This window comes from Mustela erminea, chromosome 11 (assembly GCF_009829155.1).
Source record: "Mustela erminea isolate mMusErm1 chromosome 11, mMusErm1.Pri, whole genome shotgun sequence".
In the NCBI taxonomy this organism is placed as follows: Eukaryota; Metazoa; Chordata; class Mammalia; order Carnivora; family Mustelidae; genus Mustela; species Mustela erminea.
In genome coordinates this window covers 53042291-53068913 of record NC_045624.1, presented here as the reverse complement: position 1 = coordinate 53068913, position 26623 = coordinate 53042291, and the positions used below count along the sequence as shown (strand labels likewise).

Sequence of the window (26623 nt, the reverse complement as noted above, 5' to 3'; positions counted from 1 at the left end):
TCTTGCTTTTCCTTTCGCTCTGTTCTCCCTCCCCAACCACTCCCCCCACCACTCACACTCTCTGTCTAAAAAAAAAAAAAAATTCCTCCTTGGAAGCCAGAAATAAAAAATAAATTATAGCTTATCACAAATCCTGACGATTTTTGTAAATCAAAACTTCGTGTATGTATATACATATGGCAATTATTTGTTGAAATAAATCGAATTATGAAAAAAGCAATTAATAAATTATTCTTTTTTAATAAAATATTTTTAATGTGTTACTACTCATAATGCATTTTGAAGATACCTAAGAGTTTTGTTTTGTTTTTAAAGATTTTATTTATTTATTTGAGAGAGAGAGAGAATGAGAGAGAGAGAATAGGAGTGGAGAAAAGTCAGCAGGAGAAGCAGACTCCCTGTGGAGCAGGGAACCCAAAGTGGGAGTCGATCCTGGGACTCCAGGATCACAACCTGAGCTGAAGGCAGTTGCTTAACCAACTGAGCCACCCAGGAGCCAAGTACCTAAGAGTTTTAAAATAGCATAAAGCTCCAACACTTTACCTGTTTAACTTTATATGGTATTATAATTTTTATGTTTGTTTAGTTGTATCTATAAAATAATAATCTCTTATTTTTCTTAATCTCACATTTAAGAAAAATTTTTCAGGATGCCTGGGTGACTAAGTGTTAAGCGTCCACCTCTTTTTTTTTTTTTTTTTCAGTGTTCCAAGAGTTATTATTTATGCACCACACCCAGTGCTCCATGCAATACGTGCCATCCTTAATACCACCACCAGGCTCACCCATCCCCCGACCCCCTTCCCCTCCGACACCCTCAGTTTGTTTCTCCGAGTCCACAGTCTCTCAAGCATCCGCCTCTTGATTTCAGCTCCGATCATGATCTCAGGGTTGTTAGATCAAGCCCAAGCTCCTCATCAGGCTTTAAACTGGGAGATTCTCTCTCTCCTTCTCCCTCTGCTCCTCCCCACCTCTCTTTTTAAAAAATCTTTCTTATATCTCATAGTTTATTCAGTGTAACTTCCGTATTAGCTCTAAATTATAATACTGGTTCTACCTTTTGTTTAGTAATTTGATCCATTACCACCTAAGGCTTTCTCAATTCATGCAACCAGTTTTTTTTTGGTTTTTTTGTTTTTAAAGATTTTATTTATTTATTTGACAGACAGAGATCACAAGTAGGCAGAGAGGCAGGCAGAGAGAGAGGGAGAGAAGCAGGCTCCCTGCTCAGCAGAGAGCCCGATGCGGGGCTCGATCCCAGGACTCTGGGATGATGACCTGAGCCAAAGGCAGAGGCTTTAACCCACTGAGCCACCCAGGCGCCCCCATGGAACCAGTTTTAAGACAAGTTTGATCTAAGAGCAAAAGACTAAATATGAATGTATATTTCAAATAATTTGCTAATAGTCATGTGTTAAAATTGGGGAAAAAAATAGTCTTCATAATTATTTGTTACTAGATTTTCAAGCAGGGTTTTGAGATCATGAGCATAATCTGAGATTTATTATTTCAGCTTTAGAACAGCTAGGTGAAGGTTGGTGGACTTGGTTCTGCCTTTTCAGTCCTGTCTGTTAAATGGTGACTACCTCTTATGTCCTGATTTTGATATAAACTAAATGACCCTTTTCAATTTCATGTACCCTCAAGATTTTGTTGCGAAAGAAGGAGATAGACCCTCTTGAATTGAATTTCCTGCTCCGGTTCACAGTTGAACACACTTACCTGAGTCCTGTTGACTTCCTAACTACTCAGTCATGGAGTGCTCTCAAGGTATGTGAGGAAGGGGGCTTTTCACTTTCTAAAACTTATTCCAAGTATCAGTTCTGCCAAATGTAGAAATGTTTTAAAAATACAAATGATGGATTATATCCCATTTCATTTGTAGAAATACGCTATGTAATTTCAAATTGTCTTTTTATTACTAAAGTATACAGTGATTAATTTCTTATTTGAAAGTAAAGAAACTTTGACCTACTTATGGGTGGAAAAGTTACTGAATATGTATATTCTGCAAGACCTTTGGCAAAAGTCAAGAAACATTTTTGTCAATTTACCTAAATCAGGCTTGTTTTCTTTTTTATAATACTTCTCCACTTTTTCCGAATTTGTGTGTTAATTATATAACAACACAGTAGTTTATTCTCATTTTAAAGTGTTGAAGCAGAACAGAATATTGTGGAGAAAAAAGTTATTCATCAACCTCAGGTGGGATTCTTACCTCGTTTTTCAGTCAGAAGATCCTACTGTTAAGTTTATTCTCTTAGACTTTGGAATCCTTGAAGAGCCTTGTATGCTAACATACACATGGTATTTGCTTCATTCTTTTTCTAAGAAGGAAAATTTCTGTCTATTGAAAATAACCATCATCCCTTAGTTTTAAAGTATGTTTAGATTTGTTTGTAGTAGAATTTTTAACTAGGTTATGTAGAATTATAAATTCAAGTCTATTTGTTGATCAGTCAGGGTCTCAGCAGAAAACAGATGGCTCATTCAAAGGGGTGATAAAAAAAAAACTTTAACAAAGAGTGTATTTGCATCCTATGGAAAGAAGACTAAAGGCATCAGCCAGGAATGGGGATGGAAAACGGAAGAAAGGAGTAATTATTGAAACTGTGGAGAAATGAAGTAAGGGGAGGGCGGCCAACCTATGGGAGCTGTGACCTTCTGTAGATGAACATAGTCACTGCCAGCCTATGTCACCACAGCTGAGGAGGAAATACCCCTGCAACCCTCTCCTCTAGCCCTCCAGTCTCTGGTCAGTGCCCCCTCCTGGCCAAACCCAACCCAGCCAGAGAACCAGGGAGTTTAGTGCCAATAGTCCAGTAACCCTCATAGCAGGGGAGGCCAGGGTGTAGAGCACATCTGGCAAGAAACGAAGACTGCCCAGCCCAACCTGTTGACAGAGGATTCGGTACTTCCATTGGTCCCTGTCTCAGACTCTAAGCTATTTACCCCCCATCTTGTGTCTTCCCTCTTGTATGACAGGCAGTAGCCCTCCTGGAAGAATTTCGAGGCATAGACCGAGATGTGGAAGGATCGGCCAAACAGTGGAGGAGATGGGCTGAATCCGAGTGCCCAGAGAAAGAGAAGTTGCCGCAAGAATGGAAGAAGAAAAGTTTGATACAGAAGCTGATTATTTTGAGAGCAGTACGCCCTGACAGAATGACATACGCTCTCAGGTGGGGCCGTTAGCATTTTTGGAAATACAGTGACCTAGAAGAGACTTAGTCTTAGGGGCAAGGAGCTTTTGGGGGAGGCATTTGTGGTCCCTGTTGATGAGCCATGATGCTGCCGGAAAATCTGATACTTTCATCATTACTATTGATACTGAAATAAGCTGAACGCTAACCAGTGTGCTGGTCTGTCATCAGGCTGAGACTGCCCTTCCTGAATACCTTGCTTCTGACACCAGGAGGGGAGACGGGGAACCACTGGAAATATTCTAGCTGGAGAGATGGGTGTCAGCAGAGTTCAGAGGCCAGGAGCATGCATTTTCCCAGGGCAATTTCCACTGTCTTTATTTAGCTGGAGCATTTGGGCTCCGAAGATTTTACACATCAAACAAAAATGAGTTCCTTTCATGGAGACACTGATAGTCCTATAACTTTACAACCAATGCAATTTAAAGCAGGAACCCCTGTCTGCATCTTGGTCCATGTGTCGTTTTTCTTTGCCCTTTCGGCTCCTCGATGGTAATATGCTGCCTAATTCACACAAGTCGTGTTCTTATTTGAATTCACCAACCGAAGAGTTCTCAAGTTCCTTCCTTTTCTGCTCCTCGTTCAACAGCAGTGACACACCTCCGGTCTTTTCCTCTGCTCTGGCCAACTAATTTCCCCTTTGCAGATGCCTCTGCGTGCCCTACTTTACAAGTTAATTCTGCTTAGTAGTACTTACTTTCTGCTAAATCTGATACTGCGGGAAAATAATCCTGCTTAATTGAGCTTCCCTATATTAGAAACACCCCAAAAAGCATTTGTATATTCATGAGAAACCCAGCAGGCTGGAAAATTGCACTGTGGCAAATCTAATGAACTGTTAATAAGTAATGGGGGATCTGGCAGGAGATTTGGGGGGGATACAAAGCCATACACAGGCAGCTGGTGGGACTCGGTCGGGGGGGGGATCTCAGTAGCCCCCAAAACGGAATATAGGCTTCTGATTTTCAGAGCTTCTGAAGCGGGGAGGGACTTCACTGACACTGATGCATAAATCTAGCTGGATTCGTATTGTTCCGCAAAAATATCCCATGTAATGAACATGGTTTGCTTCCTTCCTGTGCCTGTGATTTAAGCTGATCCAAGTTGTGGCACTTTTCAAGGTTATGAGCACTGATGCTGTCTTTTGCCTTATCCTTTTCTATTAGGAATTTTGTGGAGGAAAAGCTGGGTGCCAAGTATGTGGGGAGGATCAGAGTGGATTTAGTTAAAGCATTTGAAGATAGCAGCCCGGACACGCCCATCTTCTTCATCCTGTCTCCAGGGGTGGATGCCCTTAAAGACCTGGAGATCCTCGGTGAGGGGCCCGGAGCCTTGCCTTCCCGCCCTCCCTATCGCCCAGCACGCGCCCGGCCTGCCTCTTGGTTCACAGCCAGTTACTTTCATTCTCTCTCTTTCCTTCTTTCTTTTTCATTTGTGGGAGATGGAGTATATGGAACACGTAAGGCTAATAACACTGTGGCCTGAAGAACTGTTCAAATGGAACATTCCTCTGGTTGGCATAATGCAAGTTTCTTTTGTACTGTTTTCCACCTTTTGACTATGTAAGGGCCAGAGGGCAATTTTCTCCATTCTAGTGTAATCTTGTGCCCCCTGTGACTAAATAGTGGTCATTAGAGCAAGCCTATTCGATTGTGCAAGGTACTGTCGCTTTGTGCCGTGGATTACTATTCCCCACAGCCCGCACCGAGAACACCAGGTTAATAGAGCGGTGACCTGACTGTGCTCGATTCAAGCATGGCCACAAGGTGAGAGGCTCCTGCATTTACCCAATGAGCCAATTTGTTCAAAAAATGATGTGATAGCTACCACACGTTGCTCCTTTTTTATGAAGGAAATGCTTTGCTACTCCGGCAAGAGTTAATAAAGCTCAATAACAATACTTGCCATCTATCAAAATGTCAAAAGCTTCATTACCATAAAACCAGAGGAACTGATTTCCACAGGCTCTGCTAATGCGCCCCAGGAGGCAGCCGTTGAGAGAGCTCAAAATGCTGCTTGCTGAAATGACAGGAGTTGGGATTGGATTCTTGAGGCGAGCGACCTAGAAGGTGGCAGCCGTAACCACAGGTGGACATGAGACAGAAAGTTCCAGACTCCTCTTACCTCTCCTGAGTCACTCTTCCTCTTATCCTGTTGTGTGCTCCCACAGGCAAAAGACTGGGGTTTACAATTGACTCGGGAAAACTCCACAATGTGTCTTTAGGACAAGGTCAGGAGACTGTGGCAGAAAAGGCCCTGGAGAAAGCCTCCAAAGGAGGACACTGGGTCATCCTCCAAGTGAGTATGGCATTTGCTTGGACAACACTGGGAATGATCATGAGGGATGGACGGTGCAGAGTTGTCCAGGCCCATGGGAATGATCCGTCCTCCTGACAGACAGTGATTTGCAGGGTCCTTGGGGTTCTCTCAGGACTAGTGACCTCTCCAAAGGTGTTGAGGGACTCAGCTGGCAAGGATAGCGATCATCTTTTGAGAGATTTTCAGGCCATCATGCTTTGAAATTTAAAAATATTAGAGGAAACCCCCTCATTCTCCTGACTTACAGATATCTGGAACATTCTAAGAGTGCTAAAGATAAACAGGCTTGTATATAGATTGCCAAAGCCATTGTCATAATATCTCACATTTGAAAGTTGCTTTTTTTTTTGTTTTTTTTTGTTTAAGATTTCATTTATTTATTTGACAGAGAGAAAGCACGAGCAGCAGGTGGGGGTAGATGGAGCCTGAGGGACTTGACCGCAGTCCTGTGGCTATCTCAGTTTCTTGAGGTTTTTAGTACCTTGTTGCCATATAAAAGAGAAGCAGGACTTTGAATAAAGGGGAGACCAGCATAATGGGAACTTGTTATGTTGTTTGCAATGTACGTTAAATTATATCCACATAGGCATATGATAAGTATGCTCATGCGAATGAGCTCTTAACCAGACCCTACAGTGGTCAGTTCCTGTGGTCAGATAGAGCCCTTCAAGGGATGTTCGACTAGCATTTTATCAGAAGCCCACACACCAGGGAAAATGTGTGCACAGGTAGCAGGATGGCATCTATCTTTGTCTCAGATATACACCAGATGGTTTGTGAAGTGACATAACTGGATTTTTAAAATCTATTTTCACCGGCAAAATGGGTCCAAGATACATGGATTCGCTACAAATGTTGCCCAGGCATTGCTGCCCCTGGGCAAGTGGGCCTAAGAATCTAGCCAACGTCAAAGCCAAGACCCTCAGGAAGACCCTCAAAGATCAAGAATGCCGAGACTGGAGTCCAGAATGTGCCTGTGTCTGGGGATGGCTCACTTGGAGATTCTTCTGTTCCTTGACCGCAAAGTCACTGCCTATAGTACCCTTGTATTTGTTTCAAGTGAACTTCTCAAGGAAGGTCTTGTAGGCCATAAGATAGAGGAGTCGTATTTGAGCTTGCAAAACAGTTTTTATTGTCATTGTTGTTTCTGCTTGCTTGTGTGAGGTTCACAGTCAGGTGTGAGAAGTACTTTGGCTATAATCTAATAGTGAGCATGGAGGGCGGGAAACTCAGAGCCCTTACTTACTATAGAAGGTTGCTAGGGTTGCCAGTCCAAAGTGTCCCAGATGGGGTGGCTTAATCAGCAGAAATGCAATTTCTTATAGTTCTGGAGGCCAAAAGTCTGAGATCAAGTTGTCAATAGGCTTGGTTTCTTCTGAAAGGCTCTCTCCTTGGTGTGTCAATGGTTGTCTCCTCCCAGTGTCTTCACATGGTCTCCCCTCTGTGTGTGTGTGTGTGTGTGTGTGTGTGTGTGTGTGTGTCCTGATCACCTCTTCTTATAAGGATGCCATACTGGATTGAGACCCAGTCTAATTGTTATGTTTACTCTTAATTACCTTTTTAAAGACCTATTCCAAATACAGTCACTCAGCACTGAGGTACTGAGGGTTAAGACTTCCAACATTTGAGTTTGTGGGCACACAGTTCAGCCATAACACCTGCCAGTATATGTTCAGTATTAGCCAAAGGAAGAAAAAGCCTCATAATGTGAACAACTAAATTGGCATTAGATCTTCTTACAACAGAACTGTTGCAAAGATAGATATCTATATTATTATTCCATTCCCTATTTGCCTTTATTCTTTGGGTTTTTGTAGCTTTTATAATATCAAATGTTTTTCTTTACTGGAAATAACTACATATTCCTAGATGTGATGTTGCAGTCACTACATTAAGGACATCGCCAGAGGGAGAGAGCCTGTTCATTCTGTTCTCACAAGGCCAACTACCATGTACTCCATGGGTGGGAGGGCTGGAGGATTATGAATCATAAAACTGAAAATCATGAAGGGATGGTGGTGACATTGGTTTCTCTCATGATTTTTGAAAGTTCTAGGATTTAAGGAATTTAACCTGTCAGGGACCTGCAGAGCATATGAACAAAGAGAGATTTCTTTTTCGGCTACCCCTTTACCTGTCTCATCCTTTGGAGTTCATCTACTAAGGATAGACGCTGAGTAGAGGCAGTTAGTATCAGAAACAATGAAATGAGTGAGGTACATTTCTGGCTTTTAATTTTTGTACTTGATTAAACTACCCAAGTAAGTCTTCATAACTGAATTTGAACTGTAATGAAAAAAAGTGTCAGAAACTCCACCTTCAAGGTGATGGGTGGGTATTGGAAGTGGCTGAGTATGTTGGAAGGAGATTGTGGTTTGCACCGCTAAGTTGTGGTGATTTGGAACCCGCCACGTGTTCACTGTGCAGTAGTGTTTTGGTGCTTGGTTTTGTTCCCTAACGTGATAATACAGGAAAAATTGGTTCTCTGAGTTTTTCTGGTTCTCTGGTTTTCTACCCATTGATATATAGGAAAATGTTGTGATCCCATCATTTAAACAACATACTTCAGTTTCACCAGAATTATAAGCCATACTGTGTTTTCAGAATGTCCATTTGGTAGCCAGGTGGCTAGGCACCTTGGAGAAACTCCTCGAAAGATTCAGCCAAGGAAGCCACAGAGATTACCGGGTTTTCATGAGTGCTGAACCTGCACCTACACCTCGTGAACACATCATCCCTCAAGGACTGCTGGAGAATTCCATTAAAATTACTAATGAACCCCCCACAGGAATGCTGGCCAATTTGCATGCCGCCCTCTACAACTTTGATCAGGTAAGAAAGCAGAAGAAGCCTGGTCTGATGGCAGAGTCAGAGTTTTCTTACAAAACCGGGGTGGGGGGCGGGGGGGGGGGGATTAGCTACTACACATATGTCTTGTGCAGAGGGATGAAGTGAAATCCCAATGTGTAGTTCAATGTCTTGAAAGGATCCCCCTGTCGTTCCCTGTTCCAATGACTAGAAAATCTATGTTTTTGCCTTAAAAATAGAGCCACATGCTCAGTTGGTGAAGCATCCTACTTTTGGTTTCAGCTTGGGTCATGGTCTTAGGGCCATGAGATGGAGCCCCATGTCAGGCTCTGCACTGGACATGGGGCTGGCTTAAGCCTCTCTCTCTCCCCTTCCCTCACCTTCACTCAGGCTCGCACATGAGCTCCTTCTCTCTCAAATGATAAAATCTTTAAAAAAAAAAAAATACTGCAGCCACATGTTTAAGGAGAATAAATTACATTCCTTTTCTGAAGAACCCACTTATTGAAGACAAACATGGTAGACCAGTATCTCTTCGCACAGGAAGAGAAGCCACTATTATTCTGGTTGCTGTTCCTGAGGACGGCAGCAACAGTAAAGGTATGGGAAGAGTTCCAGTATAAAATTCAGTGTGTCAGATCCGCTTTTTTTTTTTTTTTTAAGATTTTATTTATTTATTTGACAAAGAGAGATCACAAGTAGATGGAGAGGCAGGCAGAGAGAGAGAGAGAGGGAAGCAGGCTCCCTGCTGAGCAGAGAGCCCGATGTGGGACTCGATCCCAGGACCCCGAGACCATGACCCGAGCCAAAGGCAGCGGCTCAACCCACTGAGCCACCCAGGCGCCCCCTCAGATCCGCTTTTGATGTTAGCAGACTTAAATCATCTTCTCCCCGTATATCCATGTTGCCACCTTATTTACACTTTGATTTCCTTCCAAAATAAAACAAATGCCTTAACACAAGCACAAATGCTCCTATGATTCTCCTTGGGCAAATTATCACAACTACCTGTATAGTAATCACGTGTTTCAAACAAGTTTCCTTTGTTGTTGTTTCTCTGAGTTGCCATTCCCTCTGATTTTTTACACATCCTTGGGAAACAGTATTTTGTTTGTTTTGGAGAAAGAGAGTGCAAGCAAGGGGTTTGGGGTAGGGGAGAGGGAGAGAATCTCAAGCAGGCTTCATGCCCGGCACAGAGCCCGGCACAGGGCTCCACCTCACATCCCTGAGATCATGAGCCCAGCCGAAATCCACAGTGGTATGCTTCACCAGCTGAGACGCCCAGGTACCCCGGGAAACAGTACTCTTATTAGGAGAAGTAGGACGAAACCTAAAGAGAAAATGCACATGGTTTGGTATAAATACTAAGACTCCTGTTAGAAATATTATCATTTCTGTCTAGTATCTTCTGGACCAATACTCAAGTCAACATTATGAAGGAATTATAATAATTGGCCATCTAAGATTATAGTTTCAAAAAATACAGTTAATTGTCTAGTTAATTAATTTATAGGCTATATAAAAACTGTAGAGTGTAGAAAGAGGCACTCAGGAAACCTTTCAAAGAATACAGTTAATTGTCTAGTTAATTAATTTATAGGCTATATAAACACTGTAGAGTGTAGAAAGAGGCACTCAGGAAACCTTGTTGAATGTATTATATAGTTGCAGTACTTTTTCTTTTGGGAACCATGGCAGCCATGAATTTATTTTTTATTCCTTGGTTGATAATTTCTGACCACTTAGAACATTCTCAACCTCTTTCCCAAAATACAAAATAGGAATTTAATATATTTAAATAGGATTTATCCAGCCCCCATAGGACAGTTATCTGTATTTGGGGAAAGTGAGTATGTCATGATCAAATATGCCTCAGCCCAATCGTCCATCAGTGTTTTTTCTTTTTTTGTTGGTTTTTTTGTTGTTGTTTTTTGTTTGTTTGTTTTGGTAAGGACCTCTCTGATCATCTGATAAAACCACGGACACTCTCCCCAGGGAAATGCCCATTGAAAAATATGTTGCATATCATGGCAGGGATGAACCAATGCCCCAAAGTTTATACATGAGTCCCTACCCCCCGTTCCAGTTTATTTATGAAAGTATTCATTCTTCTGACTTATCTAGAAAGCCACTTAGACTAACTAAAGATGACAACTATTGGAAAGACTCAAGTACTTAAAAGGGGCAGGAGGTCATTGGGGGTAGGGAGGGAAAAAATGAAACAAGATGGGATTGGGAGGGAGACAAACCATAAGAAACTCAATCTCAGGAAACAAACTGAGGGTTGCTGGGGGTGGGGAGAGGGATAGCGTGGCTGGGTTATGGACACTGGGGAGGGTATGTGCTATGGTGAGTGCTGTGAAAGGTGTAAGCCTGATGATTCACAGACCTGTTCCCCTGAAACAAATAATGCATTATGTGTTAATAGGAGAAAAAAAAAAAAGACTGATGAATCACAGACCTGTATCTCTGAAGCCAATGCAGTATATATTGATTAATTGAATTTAAATTTAAAAAATTTAAAAAAAATGGGGATGCCTAGGTGGCTCAGTTGGTTAAGCAGCTGCCTTCGACTCAGGTCATGATCCCAGCGTCCTGGGATCGAGTCCCACATCGGGCTCCTTGCTCGGCGGGGAACCTGCTCCTCCCTCTGCCTCTGCTGCCACTCTGCCTGCCTGTGCACGCGCTCTCTCTCTCTCTCTCTCTCTCTGGCAAATAAATAAATAAAATCTTTAAAAAAATTTTTTTTAAGAACGAAAGAAGAAGGAAGGAAGGAGTCATAAGGGAATACTATTTAGGCTCCTTTCATATAAACATAATAACCACATTTTTAAAATAAGATACTTTTTTTTTTTTTTTTTTTTTTTTTTTTGAGAGAGAGAGAGAACATCCTGGGGAGGGAGGGGGGAGCAGAAGGAGAGAGAGGATCTCAAGCTGGCCCTATGCTCAGTGTGGAGCCCAAGCACAGGGCCCAATTCCAAGACCCTGAGATCATGACCCCAGCCAAAATCAAAAGTTGAATGTTTAGGGCGCCTGGGTGGCTCAGTTGGTTGAGTGCCTTCAGCTCAGGTCATGATCCTGGAGTCCGGGGATCGAGTCCTGCATCGGGCTCCCGGCTCTGCAGGGAGTCCGCTTCTCTCTCTGACCTTCTCCTTGCTCATACTCACTGTCTCTCTCTCTCTCAAATAAATAAATAAAATATTTTTTTTTAAAAAGTTGAATGTTTAACCGACTGAGCCTCACAGGTGCACCTAGATTTCTTTTTCTGTAAGATCTGCAGCAGAAACAGATAACTGGTAATTGCACACGTGAAACTGGCATTTGTGTGCATACCACCTGCTATTATGTGAGTGTGGATGCCTGTCCTCTGGTCTCTGAGCTGTTTGTGTATTTTCTGATGGTAAATTGCTCATCTCTTGGTTTGTAAAAATACAACTGACCTGATATGTAGAATGTTAGGTAGACTCATACTTTTTCCTAATTTGAAAAACTTGATTCATATTTTTTTCATTTGGAATTCATATTTGGCATTTATATTATCAGGGCATAATGAAATGGCATTAAGTTGTAATTTTTTTGAGGAGAGGTGGTAGGGTGGAGGAGGAGCAGAAAGAGAGAGAGGAGAAAAAGAGAATCTTAAATGGGTTCCCAGCTTAAGCAGGCTCTCATAGCCAGTACAGAGCCCAGTGGTGGGGCTAGATCTCACAACCCTGAGATCATGACCTTAGCTGAAATTAAGAGTCAGACACTTAACCAGCTGAGCCACCAAGGTGCCCACATTGTAATTTTTTTTTTTTTTTAGTGCTGAGGATAAAACTAAATCTATTATATGAAATATTTATGGAATTAATGTACTTAGTTATTGTAGTACATTGGTTTTCTGTGGACTATGTTATTCAGGAAGATGGTAGGTGAGTTGTTAGATCATAATTCCTAAGTAAAAGTTTCATATTTCTATTTCGTCTCCTAGAAACTTCTTACATTTAAAACTAATACATTTTTTATATTCTTCAAGATTAATTCCAATTATATGTTTTTTTTATTTTCTTCCTTCATGAGCTTGTCTTTCATTTTATGTTTGTAGAAATGTTACATTTAATGATTATGTATCTTTAAGCCCCATAAACTACCTAGAAACAGCCTAGTGTTTTAGAATGACCTAGTGATTTAGTTGGGTCTGCACTGTGGATGGCCTGGCCAGTTCTAGAATGACATTTGGTAGTAACATTGGATTCTTATTAGAGTAAGTCATAAAGAAACTGAAAAGCTTCTTCTAGTCCTAGAACAAGGGAACAAGTCTAGTCTTGGTTTGGTTTAGACTTTTACTAGAAGTTGCCTGGGAGACCAGATCTGAACTCGCACCTGAAAGGTGCTAAATGCACTTTGTAGATGGTCCAAGTTATCAGATTCATTTTAAATGTAGACTGGCTATAATTGGGCCATTTTAAAGGAGAAGGGAAGAAGGTACAGCTTTGGCCTTATCGTCCTCTAGTGCCCAGCATCAGTTGAAGTTGTCCTTTTTTGCCTCACAGAACTGCCGAAACTGAGAATAAAGTACTACCACCTTTAAGACAGAGATTGGATGGTGGTGGTTTACCTTTTAATTTTATGGCTGTGGGAGCCATAACCATACAACATGCTAGGATTTAATTTTCCCTCTGCAATTTCAAAAAAATGTTACAGATCTAGTCTACAGGGTGTGTTTTCCCGTCTTCCATATGCCATTCTCTCCACCCAGCAATGAATTCTAACCTAAGTTCATTGGAAGGATAACATTTGTCAGGATGATTGTATGAGCTCGGGGACACTAAAGAATTAGAGTGTTCCCAACAAGATGACTTCTTGCACATATAACTGGCAGCTGTGTTTCATGAGCTCAGCCACACACCCAGGCTGGTAGGTGTCTCCCCTGAAACTCACTGACGGCTTCCCCGGTGGTCTGGTCAACCTCATGTCTAGCGCACAGAGAAAGGAAAAGAGTGACTACCAGGGCAAGCAATTTTCTTTTAACTAAATGACATGAAAATTGTACACATCACTTCTACTCACATTCTTTTGGCAAGAACTTGGTCATATGGCATATCTGGCTTCAAGGGAAGATGGGAAATGGTTTTTTGATGGGTGGCCACGTGCCCAGGTAACCTGTGTGACTGGGAAACCAGAGGGAATGAAGGGCTGGGGTTTAAGTGGTATTCTGCTATGCTTATGATACAAAGGTGGGGTCCTTTGGTCAGCTAGATTTCTCAAGGAGAATTTTGCAGGGGAAAATGACCTCAAGCAGTATCACCACTGCTCAGATGTCAAGCAATACCATCACTGCTCAGAATGAATTGCGTCATTTTCTAGCGAACTTAGAAGCATTCGGTAAAATAACTGAAACGAAGTGAAAACATTCCTCTGAAATTAACAGACTGGCAAGGGCCAAATGGTCAGTCTCCTATTATGCGCTGATAGGATAGACAGCCGGGCTTAGAACTGCATGGTAGCCCTTGTCCTAGATCTCCCTCAAAGTTATCTACAAGGTCATTGAACTTGCAACCCCTTGCCCTTGGAAGGGGTGCAGAAGGGTAATCAACTATTGTCCTTTCTTCCCAGGATACACTTGAGTCGTGCTCCAAGGAGCAGGAGTTTAAAAGCGTCCTCTTTTCTCTGTGCTACTTCCACGCTTGTGTGGCTGGGAGGCTGAGGTTTGGCCCCCGGGGCTGGAGCCGCAGCTATCCCTTCAGTCCTGGAGACCTCACCATTTGCGCCAACGTCCTCTACAACTACTTAGAGGCAAACCCTCATGTAAGTGCTAGTGGTCAGATAACCTCTTCCAAAGAGTGTACTGAATCTGTCAGTCTTTGGCCACTATCAAATGGGCCATAATTTCTCTTTTGAAGCTATTATTGAAATAGCTGACACTGTATATGCATCTTCTGCCAAGTGTGAAAATACACCAGATCAAAGGTTTTCCAGCAGTGGAAGCTCAAACTTCACAAGATAGGTCAAACCAGTTCTACATCAGCAGCTTAGTGCCAAAAAAAAAAAAAAAAAATGTCCTTCATTATGTTAACAAAAACAGTGGTTTACATGTGCATATATGCCAGATTCATTAGGCAGGTAATGAAGCATTTGCACAAATGTAATTACATACAGCAATTCTGACAGTTCATAACACTGCATTAATAATCACTACAATTAGTTCTTATGATGGAAGCAATTTACAGCGCGTCACATGTATAAATAATGGTGCATTTCCTGCATATGTCATTATTATGTATTAAGGATGCCACCTTGTTGTGACTTTCTCAGTAATGTTCCCCTTGATTGGAAGTTAAAGGTAGATGAATGATTTTATTTCATGGCTAAAATGCGTTTTACAGATGGGCACGGGAATGCTTCATCAAGAACATTTGTGTAAACTCTTAAAAACCCCGTGATTGGATTACAAAAAGGAAGAGCCATTTGTAGGAATTTTCTGGCTTAGTCTTCATAAAGGAAACTTTTTCCCTTCCGTTAAATCTGTTACAATTGAGATACATTTGTCCAACCAACTGTTGTGCCCTGGGCCACACTTTCTGTAAAGGGCCTTTAAAATGACTCATCTGTGTTTCTGTGGGTAGAGTCGCTATGTGTTCTTTTGGTAACCATTGTTACAATTTTTGTTACCAAATAAGTCTTCTCAAGCTTCAAAGGTGAGGTGACCGCTATCAGAATAGGTACACTCAGTGTATAACGTGGCCGTGTTCTCCCAAGGAACATATTTTGAGTAAGTTGTATCTAAAATAGTGGCTTTAATACTGTATGTGATGATCAACATTCCATATCTGTCATGTTCTAAATTTTTTCCTTGATTTTTATTTATTTATTAGAGAGCATGAGCAGGATGAGGGGCAGAGGGAGAAGCGCACTCCCCACTGAGCAGGGAGCCTGATGCGGGACTTGATCCCGGAGTCCCGAAGGCAGGTGCTTAACCAGCTGAGCCCTCCAGGTGCTCGCATAGCTATCGCTTTTTAAATAGACAAAATTTGAGCATATTTTGATCCTCGTAATGGATAATATTTTGAGTTGCTCTTAACACATTTTGTGTAAAATGTTGCAGGTAAAATCGACTATTATAATAGTTTTGGAGAAAGTGAAACAGATCACTTAATCCTCTTATACGAGTCCTTCACAACTGTCCCCTGACGCTGAAACAAGGACTGTTGTCCACTTCAGCTGACTCCTGTACGCAGCCGAGGCAGAAATGATGGGGAGAAAGAGAGGAGCGGACTCCTGTTTGTCCCTGGCTCTCATGTCCCGAGACCTAGCAGCCCTGCGGTGGCCCTAGTGACTCCCGTTGTGCTGCTGCCCCCACTGGCATCCCAGGAACAGCACAGCTTGCAGTTCTGAATGCTCTGTCTTCCCTCGGATGTCTACACCCAAGGCATTCACTGCACGTGGCCAAGCCAGTGACCAAGATTTGGAAGTAAGGTTATATTCACAGTTTGGTGATACAAAATGCCCTTTTCAAGAAGGCATATGATCAAAACAAGGATCAGGATTTGGGGGAAGAGCGTCAGTTATTGATAATAGATAATAATAGAGCCCTAGCTGATGAAAATCTTGAGGGTGGTGCATATCCGCTGGTAGAACGCACAGCCAGTACTAATGGACTGCCCTCAGGGAAATGAAACAGAGAAGTCTCTGTCGCCCATCCACTTCATGAGGGTGACGTGGAAGGTTCCGCCGGGGTGGTTCCGGGAGCCTGCTTCAGTCCGCTCGCTTCTCCCGTATTCCTCACCCACCTCAGAGCAGCTTTAAAGAAAGACCTCTTTGAGGTTCATTTATTCAAATTCAAATAAACTTGTAACCAGTACATTTGGAATAGTTGAAGCAATTTTACTTGTTCTGTCACATCGTGCAACCCACGAAGGCTATAATTAAGTTTTTAGTTGAACTGTTGGGAGGCAATCTACTGCCCCTGAGGGTATAAAGGTTCCTGTCTGGAAAGGCTTCATCACAGACTGGCATGTTTTGCAAACCCTGAGGAAGCTAAAGGGTAGCAGAGAGAGGCTTCAAATCCTGCTAAGCCAAATAGAGAGGAGATACTGGTATTTCCTGAAGACCACATGGTCCAGTCATTAGTCAGAACCCTTAGAACAGTCAAGGAGTAGGCCAGTCGTGCCATGAACCAAACCCTCAAATCAGTCTGCAGCAGGGGGTTTGGTTTGCTGGGATTTTTACAAGGAGAGGGCATCCTAAACATCCCCCAAATGCAGATTGTATAAGGTTTTCTTCATTTGCCTAAATGGATCCTAAAACCTGCTATCACATCCTAAAAACGTGACGTACCACAAAGGCCCTGTGAACTAATACCTTTTCCTAATTTTTGGATGAGATTTTGAATTTATCAAGTTTCCCTGAGTGGCATGTTCTAGGAATAATTGCTTTAAAATCTGCATTCAGTGTTCGTGAATTTTCACTGAATGTATTTAAACACCCCGAATGTAATTCTGTCAAGAAATTCTGTGGAGAAACCCAGACCATTTCTGAACCTCTTTTAAATGCTCCCGTTGGTGGGGATTTGGGGAAACATGGTGTTAGAGGTACTTGGAGAGAGGCGTGTACTGCTGATTGGCGTCTCTGAGGCAGATGCTGGGGGTCTGGTGGTGAACATCTGTGTGCCGTCCTTCCCAGGTCCCATGGGAAGACCTCCGTTACCTCTTTGGTGAGATCATGTATGGAGGCCACATCACAGATAACTGGGATCGCAAACTGTGTCGGGCATACTTGGAAGAATTCATGAATCCATCTCTGGTAAGACATTTTATATGTCATTTACAGAAGAGAAAGTCCTAGTAAGGATTTAAAAATTTTTAAGTTTTATTTATTTAATCTCTGCACCCAACATGGGGCTCAAACTCACAATTCCAAGATCCAGAATCACATGCTTCACCAGCTGAGCTAGCCGGGGGCTCCTTGATTAAGAATCCTTTAAAATAATATCACTGTATAAATGCTTCTTAAATATTACTGAGGAATCTTGACCTTTTGCAAGTATATACTTGCTACTGTCACAGAGTTTGGAAGTTTGTTAGAAATGAAGAGTGTTGTTTTTGTTTTGTTTTGTTTTGTTTTTTTAAGATTTATTATTTATTTGAGAGAAAGAGAGCATGCAGGCATGTGAGTCGGGGGAGGGGCAGAGAGTGAGACTCTTCAAGCAGACTCTCCACTAAGCATGAATCTCCATACAGAGCTCCATCTCTGGACCCATGAGATCATGTCCTGAGCCGAAACTGAGAGTCAAAGGCGTAACCCAATGAGCCACCCACATGCCCCAGAAATGCAGAGTTTGGGGCACCATCTCAGATCTGTGAAATCCAAATCTGTTTCAGTAAGACCTCCTCGCTGATTTATCTGTGAGTCCTCATGTTCCACACCCAGGCAAAGGACCCTCACAGAAACTGGCTGAATCTTAGGAGTAACCCTTGGAGATCATAGGCATTGCCTATTTCATGGAAACACAGGGCGCCCTACATCTCTTTTCACACTTGAACAGGATACCAACTATTTTTAAAGTTGTGCCATGTCATTTCTTTGACATCAGCCAGAGCACCATCTTTCTAATAAGCATCCTGAGGCAAGGGAAACAAAAGCAAAAATAAACTATTGAGACTTTATCAAAACAAAAAGCTCCTGCACAGGAAGGAAACATTCAATAAAACTAAAAGCCTATAGAATAGGAGAAGATATTTGCAAGTGATGTGTCTGGTTAAGGGTTAGTGGTTACCAGAATATATAAAGAATTTCTAAAACTCAACACTCAAAAAACAAATAATCCAACTGAAAATTGGGCAGAAGACATGAATCGACATTTTTCCAAAGAAGACCTACCAATGGCCAACAGACATATGGAAAGATGCTCAACATTATTCCTCATCAGGGAGACACAAATCAAAACTACAATGAGCTACCACCTCACACCAGTCAGAATGGCTAAAATCAGCAACACAAGAAACAACAGATGTCGGTGAGGATGGGGAGAAAGGGGAACCCTCCAGTATGGTTGGTGGGAATGCAAGCTGGTACAGCCACTCTGGAAAACAGTAGGAAGTTTTCCCAAAAAGTTAAAAATAGAACTACCCCATGGGGGACACCTGGGTGGCCCGACTTCAGGTCTAGTTGTGATCTCGAGGTCTTGGGATCGAGCCCCATATTAGGCTCCCTGCTCAGCAGGGAGTCTTCTTGTCCCTCTCCTTCTCCCTCTCCCCCTCTCCCCTGCTCATGTACTCTCTCTCAAATAAATAAAATGTTGGGGCCGGGGGAAGAACTACCCTATGATCAAGCAATTGCACTGCTAGGAATCTACCCAGAAAATACAAAAACTAATTCAGAGGAACACATGCACCCCGATGTTTATAGCAGCATTATCTACAATTGCCACATTGTGGAAACAGTCCAAGTGTCCATCCAGTGGATAAAGAAGCAGTGGTGTCTATATGACAGTGGGCTGTTAACCATAAAAATGAAGGGATCTTGCCATGTGCAAGGACACGGTTGGAGCTAGAGCGTATAAATGCCAAAGGAAGTAAGTCAGAGAAAGACAAGTGATTCCACATGATTTCACGCGTGTGGAATTTAACAAAAGGAAGGCGCAAAGGAAGAAAAGAAGCAAACCAAGAAACAGCCTCTTCACTACAGAGAACAAACTGATGGTTTAGGTGGATGGGGGATGGGTGAAATAGGTGATGGGGATTGGGGGGGCACTTGGGAGGAGCACGGTGGATGTATGGAAGTGTTGAATCTGTATTGTACACTTAAAACTCATACTACATGATATGTTAACTAACCAGAATTTAAATATAAGCTTGGTTTTTTTTTAAAAGATTTTATTTATTTATTTGACAGACAGAGATCACAAGTAGGCAGAGGGCAGGTAGAGAGAGGGGGTGGGGAAGCAGGCTCCACACTGAGCAGAGAGCCTGATGTGGGGCTCGATCCCAGGACCCCGAGATCATGACCTGAGCTGAAGGCAGAGGCTTTTACCCACTGAGCCACCCAAGTGCCCCTAAATATAAGCTTTAAAAAGCAAATATGCTAAGGACTATAAAAAATAACAAAGTAATGCATATTTTTTCATTGTTTGAGCCACCTCCTGTTGATAATTTCTCTGAGAACTTCATCTCATAAAAGTATTACGTAGTTTTTGATCCCCTTCCTCGAGTCCATTTTGAGAAGTAAATAATCATGTAATAGAAAATGTGTATTATCTGGGGGCGCCTGGTTGGCTCAGTGGGTTAAGCCGCTGCCTTCGGCTCAGGTCATGATCTCAGGGTCCTGGAATCGAGTCCCGCATCGGGCTCTCTGCTCAGCAGGGAGCCTGCTTCCCCCTCTCTCTCTGCCTGTCTCTCTGCCTACTTGTGATCTCTGTCAAATAAATAAATAAAATCTTTAAAAAAAAAAAAGAAAATGTGTACTATCTGTTGTCTAATATAGAAAACTGAGGACAGATTTTGTTTTTTACTACTTTTAGTAATGTTAAAGAATTTGGGGACAGTGCCAAAAAAACCAAAACCAACCACCTTTCCTGCCACGTGATCATTATTTGTTTCCGTTGCCGTGAGTCTCCCAAGTGTTTCCTTAGTTCTAATGAGCAGGATTTCACAGGTCAGAGAGACACTGTCAATTTACTCCAATTCAAAGTCCCTCCTCAGAAGAGGTCTGGGAGCAGGTTACCATGGAGATGGGAAAGCTATAAACAGTTTCAGGCGTGCGACCTTTACAGAGGTTGATTTCTCCAAGCGGTGGTGGAGGTCGCGGGGCAGAGTGAGAAGCTCATGCTGGTGTTCCCTCTCTGGCTCAGGCCTGAGGACAGGGAGCGAATGACTGTTGCCAAACTAGACAGTCCATTAACCTTGCCAAGTCTGAACTACCGTTAGAACAGCGGTACAATGAACACAGAGGGGCAGCAGCGGAGTGTGGGTGAGCCCTTTAGAAATGTAGGTATCCACCCTCCGTGCAGATCTGCTGATGTTTTCAAGCTCAAAATGTTTCCTTTGCTGTCTGGCTTCCTCCCCGGACAGTACCACTTCTCAGCTCAACAGAGGAAGTTCAAACCCTTGCTACTTGGTGGCAGAAAAACACTGCAACATCCCAGTTACTCTGTTCTCTTGCAGATGTGTCTCACTCTTGCTGTTTATTTCAGGAGCTTGATCTAACACCTGTGCATCTGCAGGACGTCTTTTCACCACTTCTCATGTTGGGTTTTGTTGGGTTTGGGGTTTTTTTTTTTTAAGATTTTATTTATTTATTTGACAGAGACACAGTGAGGAGAAAGAGAACATAAGAGGGGGAGTGGGAGAGGGAGAAGCAGGCTTCCCGCTGAGCGGGAGCCAGATGCTGGGCTCAACCCAAGGACCCTGGGATCATGACCTGAGCCAAAGGCAGATGCTTAATGATGGAGCCACCCAGGCGCCCCTCACGTTGGTTTACTTATTTAGAAATTAGTACCTCTGGTTGCACTGAACCATAATCAGAAAAGCAACTCATTAATGGTGTGGAATTTAAAGCTCCGCTTTAAATGCCTTCATGGTGTTGTCCTGTGAGGGGGTGGGTTTCTTGCTGGATAAGTGACAGAGACCCTGGGAGAGGGTTCCCTGATGGCAGTGTGCCTCCCAGGTCTCTAGCAAGAGGTAGGGAATTATTTATTAATATTATTCTCTCACCTAAAGCATGCACATGGCAATGCTAAATGAGTAACACAGAAAATTACTTTTAGAAAATAAGGTATCAGGTCACCTGAAGGTTGTCATATATTAAAAACTCTTCTGGTAATACAAAGTAACCATTAGGAGGCTGGGCTTTGAGATAAAAAACAATACTAGGGGGCGCCTGGGTGGCTCAGTGGGTTAAGCCCCTGCCTTTGGCTCAGGTCATGATCTCAGGGTCCTGGGATCGAGTCCCGCATCGGGCTCTCTGCTCACCAGGGAGCCTACTTCTCCCTCTCTCTCTGCCTGCCTCTCTGCCTGCTTGTGATCTCTCTGTCTCCCTCTCTCTCTCTCTGTCAAATAAATAAATAAAATCTTTAAAAAAAAAAATACTAGTGTTCGCACTCAATTCTCCCTGTATTTGCTTTTATTGTAGGCCCCTCCCCTGAGCCTCAGTTTCGTCTACTGAATAAGAATGGCCCATTTCATAGGTTTGGTGTTAGGTTTAAACATTGGTGCAGTGTTAGAACAACATGCTTAATAATTGGAAGGTCTTTTACTATTAAGTGTAAGTTTCCATGCTATCTCTTGCATACTTGGCTAGATTTAATCTGTGATTATAACAATGGAAACAATTTATTTAACACTTGCTCTGTGCCGGGGGTCAGCACTCCACATCTCATGTGTGTTATTTCCGGGCTGCACCATCATCCTGCCAAGTTGGTATTAATATCCCACATAATCAGAGAAGAAACCCAGATTCCCACAGGTCAGACAGTTGGTAAGTAGCTAAACCAGGATTCGAGCTCGCAGTCAGACTGCACGGACCGCAGGCTATGTCTGCCCCACGCTGCATCGGTTGGAATGCTGATCTGTGTGCAGTATCTGGAGCTCGGGGCACCGATCCACTGACTCGTGTCTGTGCTTTGCGCAGTGGGCGCCCAGGGGGCTGCTGTGAACAAAACCGGGCAATCCGGGAGCTCTAGGTTCTGGTTCTGCCACTAACTTGCTGTCCAGCTTTGTGCAGGACATCCTTGTGCCTCAGTTAATTGATTTACAAAATGAGGGTACTGTCTAGAAAATCACTCCGGTACCTGTCAGCTCTGAAGACCTCATGATGATAGAATTTACCCTTGAGTAATTTCTGAAAATCCCTTACAGCACTTTGGGGTCATGGCATTTTTTACTCAAAAGGCAAAGGGCAAATGCATGTGTTTAGGTTCAGACTGAGCTGGGGGCTAAACTAGGCAGGACTCCTTGGAGAGGCAGCAGAAGAGGTGGGGCTTTTATTAAATGCCAGAAAGCAAAATGTAAGAAGGACCATAGTCCTCCAGAGTCAGGCGAGATGCTGGCTTTCCCAGTGCCTAATAATTGCGCCTGACACTGATTTCTGTAAAATTGACTTCAAATCCTTGATGATTTGGGGGGGGGGGTGGATCATGCAGAGTCTCATTCTCTTTGAGCACAATGCCATTAATTTTTTCAAATAACTTTATTGAGACAAATTCAAACAGAAGTTTACCAATTCCACTTGGACAATCCAAAGGCTTTAGGCATATTCACAGCTGTGCCGTCGCCACAGTCTGTTTTAGACACCTCGTCACCCCCCACAGAAAACCCTGTACCCATTAGGAGTCACTCGCCATGCTCGCCCCGACTCCCCAGCCCCAGGCAACTACTTACTCATCTACTTTTTGTCTCTGGGTTTGCCTGTTCTGGATATTTTATGTAAATAGAATGATACACAGCCTTCTGTATTTGCTACCTTTCTCTTAACGTAATGTTTTCAAGGTTCACCTATGCTATAGTATATGTCATTGTTTCCTTTTTATGGCCAAATCATATTCCATTGTATGCACCATTTTCTTTATGCATTCATCAGCTGATGGGCATTTGGGTTGTTTCTGTTTTTTGGCTATTAGCAGTAATGCTGCTAATGAACATTTATGAACAGGCGTTTGTGTGGACATACATTTGCATTTCCTTTGGGTGTATACCTAGGAATGAAATTGTTGGATCATAAGGTAACTCTGTTTAACATTTCAAGGAACTGTCATGTGATTTTTCCAAAGTGGATGCACCATTTTATATCCCCACCAGCAGCGTATCAGGTTCTACACTCTCCACTTCTCTGCTGACACTCTTGTTATCCTTTTTTTTTTTCCTTAAGCCATCCTGGTAGGTGTGAAGTGGTACCTCGTTGTGGTTTTGGTTGGCATTCCTCTAGACACTAACCATGCTGAGCATCTTTTCATGTGCTTATTGGCAATTCATTAGTCTTCTTTGGAGAAATGTCTCTTTAGAATTATTGACTCTTTGAGGAGTAACAATAACGTCCTCAAATAAACTCCCCCAAAGGTCCATATGCAGAGCACTCTACTCTTCTGGCCTCATCACCAAGCAGCAGATTTTCATAAAAGCCTTGGGTAGGAAAGGATTCAGAACCAGGATTCACAGAGCTCCTTGAGCACACGGAAACCTTTACAGTTTTCTTTTTTTTTTTTAATTTAATTTTTTTCAGTGTTCCAAGATTCATTGTTTATGCACCACACCCAGTGCTCCATGCAATACATGTCCTCCTTAATACCCACCACCAGGCTCACCCTAACCCCCAACCCTCACCCCTCCCCTCCAAAACTCTGTTTGTTTCTCAGAGTCCACAGTCTCTCATGGTTTGTTTCCCCCTCCAATTTCTCCCAACTCACTTTTCCTTTCCTTCTCCTAATGTCCTCCATGTTATTCCTTATCCTCCACTATGAGTGAAACCATATGATAATTGACTGTCTCTGCTTGACTTACTTACTCAGCATAATCTCCTCCAGTCCCATCCATGTTGATAGAAAAGTTGGGTATTCATCCTTTCTGATGGAGGCATAATACTCCATTGCATATATGGACCACATCTTCCTTAGTCATTTGTCTGTTGAAGGGCATCTTGGCTCTTTCCACAGTTTGGCAACTGTGGCCATTGCTGCTATGAATATTTGGATACAGATGGCCCTTCTTTTCACTATGTCCCTTTACAGTTTTCTTAAAGGAGAAAGAGAACAGGTAAACACCTACATGAACAAAGACTCATTTTTGGAACTTTGCCTGTTTGACATCACAGTAGGAATATACAGTGGAACATTCCTCAGGTTGTGTTTCCTCCCAGAAAATCAGAATATGTTTGAAATAATCATGTCTATTCCCAGGACACAGAAAAGACCCAAACTAACATCAAAGCCTGCTTGTATGCTTAGCTATTTGCATATATGGTCTTTAAATTCCCAGTCATGATCATTAGGTCGCTAGTAAGAGTGATATTTCACTGATGAGACTGAAACTCAGATAAACTGTCATATTTTAAGGCCTCCAGCCACCAACTCACTCAGGGATGGGAACTGCACCATGTCTGGCTGACCAGAAACCTCAAGCCTTTGCCTTTCCATTGTGGTTTTCTTGTGTTTTGCTCATTAACGAACATATAAAAGCACTCTTCCCGTGTTTGTAAAAAGACTGCTTAACGGTCTCTCCAGAAAGTACAGACCATTGGCGTTCCCACCAGCACTATAGGAGCAGGCCCTCCTTGCTCCTTCTAGTCCCCATGGCGTTTTAACATTTCTAAGCAGTTCCACTTCTTGGTTTCTTTGCTTGAAACTCTGTTTCTAACTTTCTGTCTTTCATGGAAGGACAATTTAACTGGCTTTTAAGATTTCTTTCAACAGTCTAGTGAGCCCTTACAGGGAAGATCAAGTCCTTGTTTGCAGGGACCAAAGTCTGGTTTGTATATATGTATTCTAATTTCTGGTTTCATTATTTGTATTTTGTGCCCATATCTCTGTTTTGAATAAATTATCTCATAGACTAATAATACAAGTTAAAATCTCCCCCATGGTTTTGTTTCGGTCACCTTGAACAGATGAGATTGAAATGGATTATTCTTAGAGACCCTGGTGGCTCAGGCAGTTAAGCATCTGCCTTAAGGTCATGATCCCAGGGTCCTGGAAACAAGCCCCGCATCGGGCCCTCTGCTCAGCAGGGAGCCCATTTCTCCCTCTCTCTCCCTCTGCCCTTCCCTCTGCTTGTGCGTGTGTGCACTGCCTCTCAAATAAATACATGAAATATTTAAAGAAAAAAGAAATGGATTAGTCTGATTTCTAAAAATGAAGTGCTAGAAAGTGCAGATAAATGAGTGAAATAAACCATGCTAACAGATACTGGCGGGGAGATGGTCCAAGTTGCTCCTGTTTCTCACGAAATGAAAGAGTAGCTTAACTTGGAACTCTTCCTAGTGCAGAACAAGTGCCAACTCCAATATTTAAAACGCCTTCTGGAGTTCACAGCCACCAGTGAGCATCATCAGTAAGGACACAGGCCCTCTGGGAAACCGGCGATGGCAGGTCTGAGAAGGAACAAGCTGTCAGTACTCACAGCTGACCTGGTTGTGTAGAAAATCACTTCCTTTGTCCCCATCAGACTTGGAGTTTCTTAAGAACTAGGATAGATGAAACTTTTACACTCCAGAGGCTTGTTAGGCTACATTAGGTGGTGAGTACCTAGTATCCAGTAACAATCTGCGAATATCTACTTTGTCTCCGGGTGAGAGAGAGGGGACCAGTGGCATAACATACACAATTAGAGGAACCCCAATTTCAGAAAATGATTTCGAAAATCCAGGCATAAAGGAGCTACATTCGGTAAGTGATTTTTAAAGTATCCCACTGGGGGGGCCTGGGTGGCTCAGTGGGTTAAGCCGCTGCCTTCGGCTCAGGTCATGATCTCAGGGTCCTGGGATCGAGCCCCGCATCGTGCTCTCTGCTCAGTAGGGAGTCTGCTTCCCTCTCTCTCTCTCTGCCTGCCTCTCCGTCTACTTGTGATTTCTCTCTGTCAAATAAATAAATAAAATCTTAAAAAAAAATTGTTAAAGTATCCCACTGTCCAGTTAAGCACACCGAGACAGAATTTATAGCAAGAAAGATTGGGAAAATGAAAACAGAGGTGGTTATGGCCCCTGGAAACTAAAAAACAATTGAGAAAAGATTTGAGATGATGCTGAGTGATCCAGAAAATTCAAAGCATTTGACTGAGTTTATGTTTGGTGAGAAGACCAGGTGCATAAATTGTTTTGCTATGTTTTGAGGAACGTGTTCACATGTCCAGGTTTGGTGCTGCTCTTCATTGCCTTTGTTAAGAACCTTCCTCTACATGGAATGTCTACTCACTGCCCCAGCCTTAATGAAGTAGATGGGCATGATCAATGCCTCATCATGCCAGCCTTCTGTTCGTTAGGCACCTGTGCCTCATTCAGTGAGCACCAGTATGTGCCAGCAGCGGCCCCAGGGTCTGTGGATCTTGAGATGAGCAACACGGGCTCTGTCCCGAGTAGCTCAAAGGTAAGGAGGCAGCACTGATAGGATTCTCTATATATTCTGCCCTGTACAATATTCATACGCACAGTCCTGTTTTTCAGTATGTGTACACAGAACTGTGTTTATAACATGTGTATGTATCACATATCAAATAATTTGAAGCCCTATTGTGGAAAAGTATGTACATTTGGAAAGTAAAGCCTAGAGTCATAGAAAGTGCATGCAGAATGAAGATGTAAATCAGGCCTCTTGCCTGTGGGGCAGCAGTGGGGGA

At 42.7% G+C, this 26623-nt stretch overlaps 1 protein-coding gene across 2 annotated transcripts in view; it reads left to right on the top strand.

The window, feature by feature from the left end:
* The window catches only part of DNAH11 (dynein axonemal heavy chain 11), a 324465-nt gene that overhangs the window by 288445 nt on the left and 9397 nt on the right, over positions 1–26623 (top strand). For both annotated transcript variants that reach the window (XM_032305983.1, XM_032305984.1), the window contains 7 exons: positions 1648–1770; positions 2986–3179; positions 4367–4515; positions 5371–5498; positions 8124–8351; positions 13923–14114; positions 16989–17108. In XM_032305983.1, the coding sequence (XP_032161874.1) occupies positions 1648–1770; positions 2986–3179; positions 4367–4515; positions 5371–5498; positions 8124–8351; positions 13923–14114; positions 16989–17108 (1134 nt within the window). The remainder of the gene's footprint in view (positions 1–1647; positions 1771–2985; positions 3180–4366; positions 4516–5370; positions 5499–8123; positions 8352–13922; positions 14115–16988; positions 17109–26623) is intronic.